Genomic DNA, 13,815 nt, shown 5'->3' on the forward strand with positions numbered 1-13,815 from the left:
TCCCTACCATGTTTAAGCTTCTCTACCAAAAATATTTTATATTCTTAATAGAAAAATTTTCAAATAGATTGATAATAGTTACATGATTTGAGTATTTAATGGGCATATATAACATCTGTTTATAACTCACTAGTCAATTTGATCTACTGTAGTTTCAACTCGAGCTGCATGCATAAAAGTTTACAAATTTTAGTACTGTTAAAAATTCAACCCGATTTACTTTTTCATCTTTATATGCTTCTTTTTTTCTCATTCAATCATTTATTGAAAGGTATCCTTAGTAAAACAAAAAAATAGTAGAAGATTGGTACGTCATTGCGTGGTCCCCACACTGAACCGTTGACAATAACAAAACACAGAGACACAGCACGCAATTATCAATCAGAATATTAATCACAAGGCTTGTGCATGAGTCGGTAGACTCGGCGTTGCACACGTCAAAAGTCTCATTATGTGTCGAGATTCATTAGAAGAATTTAGAACCAAGCTATGGCACCTAAAAAACATCGCTTGCCCCTTTCAACTTATCTTTGTTTTTGTGCATATCAATAAGGGTCTTCACTCTTTAGTGTTAAGTGTAAACGCTTGTTCCTTATTAGCACATAAACCCAACAAGCTGAATTTAAAGCATATACAGACTTTTTAATATGCCTCGATACGAGTCCTTGAGATAGTATTGAATTAACGCCAAAACCACGTCATATATACACAGTGGAGGAGGAGAGCACATTCTTGCTAGAGAACAAACGAGTGAGGATAGTGAGAAGATGATGATGGCTATGGAGGAGAATTATGAGACTAAGCAATCTTCCTCTTCTTGGTGCCTTGCAAGTTGCATTAATTCTTCATGTGTACAAAACGGTCCAACCCTTGCAAATGTTCCTAACTCTGCTTCTCAATCATCAGCTACCAACCCCAAGAACCACCGTGGAGGCTGGAAGGCTGTATCTTTTATTTTGGGTCCATTTCTCTTTTCTAGCTTTTTTCTTTTTTTCTTAATTATGCCAATTTTTTCATGGTTCACACTTTCATGAATGACAACTGTTGGACGAAGATTTAATTACAATTTACATCATGAATACATACTTTTAGTTGTATTAAGGAGAAACAAACGATTCATCCAATCTTCATTTCCACTATTTTGATTAGTTGATTGTGTGAATGATGTGCGACATGTTTTTCGACCGGAAAATTATTTTACAATCCTGTTTATTTAGTTTTCCATGATATATAATCAAGTATTTTTATATAAATTAAAAAATTCAAATACATTTCGTATAATAATTATTACAACTATAGAAATTTGCTATCCTACACTACTTAATGGTCTCCTGTAACTGTAAGCAATGTGGATTCATTTGAAACAAAGCTCAATCAGCAATGATAATTAATTTTCTTTCTTTGGTTTTTGTTAACGTTGCAGGGAATGAAACGTTTGAGAGGTTGGCAGTGTTTGGGTTATTTGCGAACTTTATGGTGTATTTAACAAGAGAACTTCACTTGGACCAAGTTTATGCTGCTAACATTGTTAGTATATGGTTTGGTGTCACAAACTTTGCTCCTCTTTTTGGTGCCTTCATTTCTGACGCCTATATTGGTCGCTTCTGTACCATAGCTTTGGCATCCTTTGCTACCCTTTCGGTAAGGACTTATCTCTCCCTTCAGTCAAATTTATCAATTGCATTTTTAATTAGTATAAAAAATTCAGAATTAAATAAATTTTTTAGTTTTGTCAATTTTTAAAAAAAAAATAGCAGCTTTTATTAATTTTAATTTCTGAAATTTTTACTGATTTTTACTTTTAATTCTTAATTTTTTTTTGTTAGTATTTTGGTCATTTATGTAAAAAAAAGAACTTAGAGAAAAACTATTAAAACTAAATAAAATTTATTTATGACCCAATTCTTAACAAATGTTTGTAAGGTTTATTAACATACAATCACTTTTTTTTTTTATATAAAAAGTATATTAACAATTTATAATTATAATATTTGTTAAAATACACGCAATAACTCGTGATGTTCTTACGACAGTTTCTAACGCATGCAGTTGAAGACAATAAAATACATTAGTAATGGTGGGTGGCTAACAATGGAGTACGATGAAACAAAATTATCTATTACATTTAATATTTTAAAATTTAAATTTGATTATTTTAAAAATTAAAATATAAAATGGTATCTAGTATTGTATATACATTTTTATTTCTTCAATATTTTATTTTAGTATAATTATATCTTCAAAAACCATCACAAGATATTAAAGGAAACAAATCACTACTAGAAAAGTGTTATTTTTTTGCAAATTTTCTTGCAAAAAAATATTCGTAGAAAGTTTTTGCGAATTTTCTTGCAAAAAAGTATTTGCAGAAACTTTTTGCGAATTTTCCTGCAAAAAAATATTCGCAGAAATTTTTTGCAAATTTTCCTACAAAAAATAATTTACAGATATTTCTTACAAATTTTGCTACAATTTTAATAATCATAGAAAAAAAATTTCATGGTAAAAATTTGCAGAAAATATTGTAAGAATTTTATTTTGTTTCTTGCAGATTTTCTTGCAAAAATAAATTTGCAAGTAATGTTTACTAAATGGTAGAAAAGTTTTGCAGGTAACTTTTCCTGTGAATTTTCCTGCAAATTTTAATTCGCAGGAAAAATAAAAAATATATTTAAATTAATAAGTTTAATATTTTAAAAAATCTTCAAGTCCCACATCGATTGAAAATAAAACAATTAAAGAGTATATAAGTTGGAATAACACTTACCTTACAAGTTGAATTGTATGCTTGAGTGTTAGGCTTGTAATCTACAATCTTAGAATTTAAAAGATTATGTATGAGGCATGAAAATAAAAGATTATGAATTCTTAAAATATAGAATTTATAATAATTTCCTTGCAAATTTTCCTGCGATTTTTTTTTGCAGGAAAATTTCCTGCGATTTTTTTTTTGCAGGAAAATTTCCTGCAATTTTTTTTTGCAGGAAACTTTCCTGCGAATTTTTTTCGCAAGAAATTTCGCAGGAAAATTTCCTGCGAATTTTAAAATTCGCAAAAATATATTATCCACGAAGGTATTATCTGCAAATAAAATTTCGCAGAAAAATTCGCAGGAAAAGTCGCATGTAATAAGAGAAATTCTAGTAGTGAATATTTTTTTAATCAAATACTAATGAAAATATAAATATTGGAATAATACATGTCATGTATTATAAAAGTATTTTCCATAATCTTAATATTTTTCTAGTAATTTTTCCGTAAATACTTTTTAGTTGTTACAGTAATTAATGGGCTAATTAGTCAAGTTCTTACTCAAATGTAAGTAGATCAACTGATTGTTCCGGTTTAATTGTTTTTTTTAAGAAAAATATTTAGTCTAACAACCAAAAGTTAAGACAAGAATGTCGCAATTGTATTTTCTAAAGAAATAGATAATTGACAGTGACATAAAAAAGAAAAGGACAGAAGGTAGATGATGAAATTGATAGAATGAAATAGAGCCGACCACTTCAATCCCATCTACAGGAACGAATTAAATATAAATTCCAATTATTGATACAAGGTTCTACTAATTCCCTGTCTTTTTCTTTATGTTACATTGTTATTGTTTTTTATTTATTTATAGAAATTACATTGTTTAATTTAATTAAAATATCTTAATAATGAATTTTTTATAGTGTTATTTTATCTTAAATATATATACTAGTAGAGACGAATTTATATTGATATATAAGGTTGTAACTGAATTATTAATTAACCCCCTTTATTTTGTAAGCATAAATTATGTCAATACTAAATATAATTTCTCTTTTTTAAATGTTGATATAGGTATATCAAAAAATATTAATTACTTAAAGGGTAAAATTATTCATCATCACCATTCACAAACTCTCTTTTGATATCTTAATTTTCTATGACATAATGTGGTTGAAACACTATATTTAAAGTTATATTTATACTATTAAGTTGATTTCAATTTCTTTAGAAAGTTAAGAAAATTATATATAACTTCTATGTTTACCTCAAAAATTGATTTTATCATATACCATACTAAAAGATTACAAAATTGTTATATTTAAGCCTAAATACGAGACAACTTAACATTTGTTTACTTATTTGATCACAACTTGATTTGTAGACTTCACTTGAGTGATTCCAACTCTATTGAAAAACTAACATTCAACTACAATTCTCTATATCACAAAATCTAATTTAGTCATATAATATGCTTAGCTAGGCACACAACTTCCAATACAAAATAAAGCTTAACCTAAGGGTTTCAACTCATCCTTAACTTAATTATCCAATCAATCTAATTGTCAAATCATTCTAATCAATCAAACCAAAAATTAAAGTCTAATATACTCGTTTATGCCATCCATTACTCAAATCATATATTAATTACACAAACATCACTCAATTGCCTTAATCTCCAAATTGGTCTACAATAAGAGTTCCTACAAGAATTAAGGGTTCCTAAAAAATTTATAAATATACCAATTTCTCATCAAATGTCATATTCACAACACAATTCACATCAAACACAAGCTAAGGAAACATTTTATTGACATCATCTACTCCATCCATCTATTATCTATTATATGCCCACAAAAAAAAACTAATTTTACGCATATTAAGAAAGTTGGTTATTTGCATTAAATTTTACTACTCCCATATGATTTTTCCTAAATTTTCCTTGTTAAAAATTCTAAAATAAGTAGTGCAACAAAATGGTCATGCATTAAAGGAGGGATATTTTAGGGAAAAAATATCATTAAATGATGTAAAAGTAATTAAATTTGTTTATATTTAAGAGCAAAAAATATTTTTTTCTTATAATAGATAATAGAAGGAGTAACATATTGAATGCAATCAAATAAGGAGCTCTTAAGGTCCCTTATAGAGAAACATACTCAACATTTCTCATGTTGAATGCAATCAAACAAGGGTTCTCAATGTCCCCTACCTAGCAACAAGGAAGCAAGTTGATAGGTTTTCCTTCTTTAGTGGAGAAGAGAAAGAAAAGGAAATATAATACTAAATAAAATAAGAAATAGAGTACAATAGTTTTTATAGCAACATAATAGAAAGGAAAAGGTGAAAATCTCTCCTTTAATTTAGGCCACACATTTAATTATCAACTTTGGTTATTAAAGCTTATGTCTTACATTGTTTTGATATAGCTTATAAGAAATAAAAAAAAAAACTGAGAGAAATATAACCTCACTTCTATGTGAGAGAGATAGTCCTTTTGAGTGAATTATCAAAAGAGTGTTTAATTAGCCACAAAATTTGTGAGATTATTATTATTATTGTATTCCCATTATATTTTCAATGGAAGCTATTCATTTTATTGTCTCATTGTGATTAAACAAAGTGTGGGAAAAGTTAGATCTAGGGGAAATAATTCATTCTTTGGCCTTGTATTAGGCATTTTTATTTGTTATCTTTCCCAACAAGTGGTATCAAAGCTTTGACTCATTATATAGTTTTACTGTGTCTTTCACAAATGAAAGAGTCAACCTTGACAACATCAATGATGATTAAACCCTAAACCCTAAACAATGATGATTAAGTTAACCTTTTCAAACTACTTCATTTGGAAGCCTAGAATGGAAGACATGATTTATACGAACCTTTGCAAAATGAAGGGAAGAAACTTGATGCAAAGTTTGATGCTAATTGGGCTATAATAAACAAGAAAATTGTCAAAAAAAATCAAACAATAGATAGACGAGAGTGTTTTTCATCATGTGGCACAAGAAACTATTGTGAACACATTGTGGACAAAACTAGAGTCTATGTATGAGAGAAAAAATGTTTAATAAAGCCTCCATGATTTGACGATTAGTGAACCTCAAGTATAGGGAGACTCGAAGTGTTTTTGAATACTTAAGCAATTTTCAAGGATTGGTGAATCAACTCACCAATATGAAGATGATACTTGATGATGTGTTACAAGCATTATTGCTTCTCAGCTCTTTAACAAACAATTGGGACACACACGTGGTTTCATTGAGTAATTTAGCTCCACAAAGTGTTCTAAAATTAAACATAGTAAAAGATAACATGTTTAATGAAGAATCAATAATGAAGAAATAAGGGATGCCAACATAGTTTGAGGCACTTGTCACAAAATATCGTGGAAGAAGTATCAACAAGAAATGCACACTAGGAATAATTCAAGGGGCAAATCAAGAGATAAATTTAGAGGAAGGTTGAGGATAAGAAGAGATGTAGAATGCTACTATTGTCACAAGAAAGACCACACGAAGAGGGAATGCAGGAATCTCATCAAAAGAGTAAACAAATAATGGTGATGCAAGTAAAATAGTTGCTACCATTTTTCATTGAAATGAGGAGATATTTGTTTGTTACTGGTTATGTTAATTTGACATCACAAGATATTTGTTGGGTCATGGATTCCAGTGCATCATTTTATGTAACCTAACAAAGGGATTTTTTCCATCTACACAAGTAGTGTTTTTGGTCATGTAAGAATGGGAAATGATAAAACATCCAAGATTATGGGAAAAGGGGATGTTTCCTTAGAAACAAATACTAGTTGTTGCCTAACATTGAAAGACATGAGACATGTTCTTGACATGCGTCTTAATTTAATTTTCGTAGGATTGTTAGACAAATAAGGGCATACTAGTGTGTTTGGGGGGAGGAAACAGAAGCTTACACAAAGTTCCTTAGTGATAGCCTAGGGTAAGAAAATAAGAAGTTTTATGTGATAGAAGATAAAGTCAATAAAGGGTGTGTTAATGCTCTTGGAGAAAACTCCTTAATTGAGTTATGATATAATAGGCTCGGACACATGAGTGAAAAAAGCCTTTAAATTCTAGCAAAAGAAATATATTGACAAGTTTGAAAGGAACAAATATGTTTCTTAAACCATGTATACATCATTTGGCTAGAAAGAAACATAGAGCTTCCTTCTGCTACAAGGCCCCACATAGGAGACCCAATGTTTAAGATTTGGTACACTATGATATTTGAGATCCAATGACCAATTGTAATCATGGAGGTGCAATGTACTTTGTGACCTTAATTGATGACAATTTTAGGAAGGTTTGCACATATATCCTCAAAACAAAAGAACAAGTATTTGTAGTATTCAAACAATTTCATGCTAGTGTTAAGCGAGAGACTAGTAGAAAGTTAAAATGTGTTCGCACTAAAAATGGAGGATAACATATAAGAGCTTTCAGACATTATTGCATATAATGAAATTCAACATGAACAATCTATTCCAAAGACTCCTTAGCATAACGAAGTGGCAAAATTGATGAATATAACTATTGTTGAAAGGGTGAGAACGTTGTCATCCCATGTTAAATTACCTAAGAGTTTTTGGGGTGAAGCTATCATGACTACATTTGATTTTATCAACTTATCTCATTCGACCCCACTAAATGATGATGTTCTAAACAAGTTTTTTATAATAAAGATGAAAGATCAAAACTTGACTTTAAGTCAAAGGAATGCATCTTCATGAGATATGGAAATGAAGAATTTGGAAATAGATTATAGGATCCTATCAAGAAAAAAGATCATTAGAAGTAGAAATGTTATTTTCTTTGAAGACCAAAATATTAAAGATATTCAAAAGGGTGTAAAGTTAATTACTTACAGAGAAAATCCAATCAACTAGGATCATATTACCCTTCTAGAACTTTATGGGGGAGATGTAATAGAAAACACAATAGATGTAGAAGATGAATATCAAGTTGGTAATGATTTTATTGAAGAAGCAGTTGATGGTAATAGAAGAGATGGTATTCATGATGATATGGATGCAAATTATAAGGACAGAGCAAAAAATGATCAAGAGCCTCAGTTGAGAAGATCACTTAGGATGCCTAAACCACAAACAAATATCCTACTATGGAGTATGTGTTACTAATTGGTGGAGGAAACCAAATGATCTTATGGAAAAGCTATGATGGATGATCATAAGAAGGAGTGGTTGAAAGTTATATGTAAGAAGAAATACGAATGATAATAGTTAAGATATGATGACCGAGTCTTTACTTAAGGACAATTATGAATTTTGCAGAGGAGCAATTGGATTATTGGAGCCTTCCACCTAAATTAGAAAAGGGGATTGATGGATTTTCCTTCTTTAGTGGAGAAGAGAAAAAAAGGAAATATAATACTAAATAAAATAAGAAATAAAGTACGAGAGTTTTTATAACAAAACAATGGAAAGGAAAAGAAGAAAAACTCTCCTTCATTTAGGCCACTCATTTAGTTATCAACTTTGGTTATAAAAGTTTATTTCTTCTGTTGTTTTGATATAGCTTTTGAGAAACCAAAAACAAAAAGTTTTTTTAGAGAAATATAACCTCACTTCTACATGAGAGAGATAATCCTTTTGAGTGAATTATCAAAAAAGTGTTTAACCACAAAATTTATAAGATTATTAGTATTACTATATTCCCATTATATGTTTAATGGATGCTATTCATTTTATTGTCTCATTGTGATTACACAAAGTGTTACTAAAGTTAGATCCATGGATAATAATTTATTATTTAGCCTTGTATTAGACAATTTTATTTGTTATCTTTCTGAATACAAGTATATAACATATAAATAACTATCTCATCTATTCAATCAAATAAAGGGGGCTCCTAAAGTCCCTCGTAGAATAACATAACATACAAATAACGAGATTGAAGTCTAATTTTGGTACTCAATAATTATCTCACATCCTAAAATGAAATATTCTATCTTACCTTGAAAAATGCTAAAAGAAAGATAGGGATCACTAAGATGATCTATTGTGATCTTTGCGTTCTCCTACGTTTGAAAGAAAAGAGAGAGATCAATGAGAGAAGTGTAAGTTTTAAAACGTAAAAAAAAAAAAAAATACAACCCTAACCCTTTTTTAAAACTTCCTAACCAAACTATATATACCCTTCAAGTTAAAGAAATTAACCCATTGCCAAAACACTTTATTTTCCTTTTATAATTAAAATACACATGGCCTAAAATAGGCATACTATAAAATATTTTTGCAAAACCTTTCTCATGTTAATAAAAAATCTTTTAATTAATTTCAAGAAACATATACTATTACTGTTATTTTATAAAAGCTATTCTCATATTAGCAAAACCCATTTTTTTTTTCCAAAAGCATATTTTATTTATTTTATGAAGCAAATTTAACTAAAGCGTCCTTTATTATTTTTCGAATACTTGGGATGTTACAATATACATGTAAAATTATAAACTATTTCAGTAATGTGAAATGTAATAATAAAGCTAACTTTTTTTTTGGTTAATTATGTTATTTGAACAAATTTTATTTAAAAAGATCAAGTTCAATTTTACTTGGACTTTCATCAATTTTATACAATAAAATTAGTATAAAAATATTTTTCTAATATGGCAAAGATAGGAGAAATTAAAAAAATGATAGTGATGAGAATCAAATCTAAGTTTTTTTTATCCGGTTAATTTTTAGACTAACTCTAATGGTTCGTATTGTTCAAATTTTTTAATTAACTTTTGAATTGAATATTGTGAAATAGGGTCTGATGGTGGTGACTTTAACATCATGTTTCCCTCAGTTGCATCCTCCACCTTGTACCCCTCAGCAACTAGCATCTAGTCGTTGTGTTAAAGCAAACAACTATCAAATGAGTGTTCTATTTTTGGGACTTTGCCTATTAACCATAGGCTCCGCAGGGGTGAGGCCATGCAGTATTCCATTTGGTGTGGACCAATTTGATCCAACCACAAATGAAGGGAAGAAAGGGATCAATAGCTACTTCAATTTGTACTATACCACCTTCACAATGGTGTTGTTGTTCACTCAAACAGTGGTGGTCTATATACAAGAGACTGTGAGTTGGAAGATAGGGTTTGGGATACCAACGTTTTTCATGTTCTGCTCTGTGATTATGTTCTTTGTGGGCACAAGGCTTTATGTGTATGTGATTCCAGAAGGAAGCATTTTTTCTGGTTTTGCACAAGTTCTTGTGGCTGCCTATAGAAAGAGAAAGCTCAACCTTCCAATGAGCGAGGAGGAGAAGCTAGATGGATTTTACTATGATCCGCCACTTACAGGGACCACTGTTTTGTCAAAGTTGCCTTTAACCAAACAATTCAGGTTAGATATATTTTTGTCATTTTTGAAACTAAAAAGTTCATTAAAGAGTCCATTAAAATAAAATTTTTATAGATGTAAGCACTTCTATTCTATTTTAACTATAACATTGCCTAATGATATTACATTTGTAATATGAAAATCAAGAAATGTCTGGACAAATTGCTTGGATTATTTTACTATAAACAAATTTGATCATGTGAAATGGTATTTTGATGGATTAAAGAAGGCAAATATCTTTTTTAGCTTTTTTTTGGGAGGGGATCATTTGGGTTGAGAAAACGTTTTTTATTTTTTATTTTTTTTCTTTCTAAGAAGTTTAAATAAGAAATAGTAAAAATACAAAATAAATAAAGAATTTTTTTTTTCATTATTTTTAATACAATCTTTTAAAAAATAGGATATGAAGTTAACATAAAGTGTTACGTTTGTAATTGAAAGTGAAAATAAAAAATATTTTCACAAAATGAAGAGGTAAAAAAAAGAATTTTTTAATGACCAAATTACTCTTTTAATCTATCATTTTATATAATTTATTCAATTTACTTTCTCTATTGTTAAAATGCTAAATTTGATCTTTTAAGTTTAAAAAAAAAATGCAATGAGGTCCTTTCTATCAAATTGAGATTAATATACAATACTAACTTTGTGTACATGTGGCATAATAAAAAATGGCATGTATTGTTATCCACACAAAAATTTAACATTGTATGTCTCATTCAGACTAAAAGAACCACATTGCATCATTTTAAAATTTTTATGGATAAAATTAGACCATTTAATATTAAAGAGACTTAATTGAACAAATAAAATAAAATAAAAGACCAAAAGAATAATTTAACACTTTCTAATTTAATCGATTTCTAAACAAACATTAACACTAACATGTATAATTGAAAGGAATAGATTTTCTCTATGAAATTTTCACTTAGATTCTCTCTAGTGAAATTTTTTTTACCACTAAAATCTTATAGTTTTATTATTATTATTATTATTATTATTATTATTATTATTATTATTGTAATTTAAATCTCGTCTCACTTTTAATTCAGGATTGAGATTTCACTATATAATAGTCATATGAAAGGATATGAGCCCAAAATTGAAAGCTTTCCACATATTAATTTTACATAGGCTAATTAATGTCTCATGTGCTAGGGTCCTGAACAAAGCTGCTTTAATAATGGAAGGTGAGTTAAACCCAGATGGGAGCAGAGTAAGTAAGTGGAGAGTTGCCAGCATCCAACAAGTAGAAGAAGTTAAATGCATAACAAGAATCATCCCAGTTTGGGTAGCAGGTATCCTTAGTCTCACACCCATGACACAACAGGGAACATTTATTGTGTTACAAGCATTGAAAATGAACAGACACATTGGACCCAAATTCCAATTCCCAGCTGGCTCACAAGGAGTCATATCACTAATCACCATAGCTTTATGGCTCCCATTCTATGACCGAATCCTAGTGCCAAAACTTAGAAAAATTACCAAACATGAAGGTGGCATCACTATCTTCCAAAGAATTGGAATTGGCATAGTGTTCTCTATTCTTTCCATGGTTGTGGCTGGCTTTGTTGAAAAAGTGAGAAGGGATTTGGCAAATTCAAATCCAACCCCACTTGGAATTGCTCCCATGTCAGTGTTTTGGTTGGCCCCACAATTGATCCTGTTGGGTTTCAATGAGGCCTTCAGTGCAATTGGACAAATTGAGTTCTTCAATAGGCAATTTCCTGAGCATATGAGAAGCATTGGCAATTCCTTGTTCTGGTGTTCTTTTGCTGTGTCCAACTATGTGAGCAGCATATTAGTCAACATAGTTCATCATGCTACTAAAACACATAACCATCCTGATTGGTTGACAAATAACATAAATGATGGGAGGATAGACTACTTTTACTACCTCATAGGAGGGTTAGCCACCCTAAACATGGTTTATTTTATTTATGTTGCTAGAAGATATCAGTACTAGAGGAGTGTGAACCTCCAAGATGAAACTCGTGAAGTGCAACTTGAATTGGATCTCCCAAAGCATACAGTTAAAGATAAAGATCCTGGTGCTCTATATATGTATGAAGACTATTCATAAATAAATTGAAAAGATTTTTTTTTTCTCCCCAAAAGTTATAAATATACGAATAAAAGATTTCATATTACTTTTAGGACCGAGTGTCGTTGTACATGAAGATTTGACATATATACAAGTAATAAAAAGAGTTTTTAATTTTGGCTATATTTTATAGCTAGAAGTGTGGCTATTGTTAAATATATCTCCATAAATTAATAACACATCTCAATTACCTCTTTTTCTTCTAATCTATTCTCTATTTTTTGTGTAAAAATATATTTTTTTAAAAGTATTTTCTAAAAGAGAAAAACTACTCTTCTAAAAAATACTTTTCAAAAATATATTTTATCCTTAACTCCAAAAAAAGATTTAAAAATATATTTTTGGAAGATAAAATATACTTTCAAAAAATATCTTTTAGAAAAGAAATATTTTTACTCTTTTAAAAAGTACTTTTTAAAAATATATTTTTACTTTTTTTGAAAGTACTTTTTAGAAATATATCGAAGAATAAATGTATACTTTCATATAGTACTTTCCAAAAGAGTAAAAATATAATTTTAAAAAGAACTTTTCAAAAGGATAAAAATATTTTATAACAATAATAATAAAAAAGTATATTGTTTCTAATTAATAATTCATTGTAAAATCATATCCAATATTTGCAATATTGAAGATGGGGTTAAAAATTAAGATTTATAAAATGTTAGAAGTTAGAAATATAAAAGAAAAAATAGGACTTAAAAAATAAAATAAAAAATGAGTTAGTGAATGTTTTTAGCATAAGAAAATGAGTGAAGGAAAGAGGGTGAATGAAAAAAAATAGATTTTGGAAATAAAATTTATTTTGAGAAAAGCATAAATTAAAAAGATATTTAAGGAAATTTATTAAAAAAAAAAGATGAAAAAGACATATCTATTAAAAAGGAAGGTGTATATAACATATCTAAAAGTATCGATACATTAATTTAAATTGAATTTGGTAAAGTTTATTATCTAATTCAATCAAAATTTAGAAAATAAATCTTGTTGGGTCAATTGAGTTTGTCAATCTAAAATTATTTTAAATTCTTTAAAAATTAGAATTCAATTTGTCAAAGACTAACTAATTGTTATATAAACAAACTATATTTGTACATATTCTTATTTCCATTGAATACAATTTTTTATAGGCCCACCAAACAAACTAAATAATCTAAATAACTAATAATAATAATAATAAATATTTAATTATTTATTGTACATATAGGTTGAATTTAAAAGTTAAAACTCGCAATCTAATTCCTATATGAATAAATTAGATTAATTTGATCCAAACACTAAAAAAAACCTAATCTAAATCATTGAGTCGGTTTGAATTTATAGATCATTATTTGCACTCTTGAACACTCATAATTTTTTAACATTTTACAAAAATTTGACAATAGATCATATAATCAATCTACAAAGAAAGTCATGTATTGATCACCCATAAATAAATCATATGATCAATCTATAAAGAACGTCATTTATTAATCGTAACGAGAATAATATAGAAGATTCATTATTTATATTAATTATGATAACAACTAAGAATAATTAAAAAAAATAGTATAACTATATTTCGTGTCTTGCATTATACAATATT

General features: G+C 28.4%; 1 protein-coding gene across 1 annotated transcript; it reads left to right on the forward strand.

Annotated features, from left to right (window-relative positions):
* The first annotated feature begins 112 nt into the window (after positions 1-112).
* Positions 113-12,282, forward strand: LOC109817994 (protein NRT1/ PTR FAMILY 2.13). The gene is made up of 4 exons (XM_020383364.3): positions 113-960; positions 1,424-1,641; positions 9,546-10,126; positions 11,282-12,282. The coding sequence occupies exons 1-4, from the start codon at positions 768-770 to the stop codon at positions 12,090-12,092; spliced, it is 1,803 nt and encodes a 600-aa protein (XP_020238953.1). The 5' UTR covers positions 113-767; the 3' UTR covers positions 12,093-12,282.
* The last annotated feature ends 1,533 nt before the right edge of the window (positions 12,283-13,815 follow it).

Source organism: Cajanus cajan, chromosome 3, assembly GCF_000230855.2.
Source record: "Cajanus cajan strain Asha chromosome 3, NIPB_CcT2T_4, whole genome shotgun sequence".
Lineage (NCBI taxonomy): Eukaryota > Viridiplantae > Streptophyta > Magnoliopsida > Fabales > Fabaceae > Cajanus > Cajanus cajan.

Coding starts and splice junctions, on each gene's coding strand:
- LOC109817994 (XM_020383364.3), top strand. CDS start 768: ATGATGATGGCTATGGAGGAGAATTATGAGACTAAGCAATCTTCCTCT. Junction 961..1,423: donor GGCTGTATCTTTTATTTTGG/GTCCATTTCTCT, acceptor TTAACGTTGCAG/GGAATGAAACGTTTGAGAGG. Junction 10,127..11,281: donor CCTTTAACCAAACAATTCAG/GTTAGATATATT, acceptor CTCATGTGCTAG/GGTCCTGAACAAAGCTGCTT.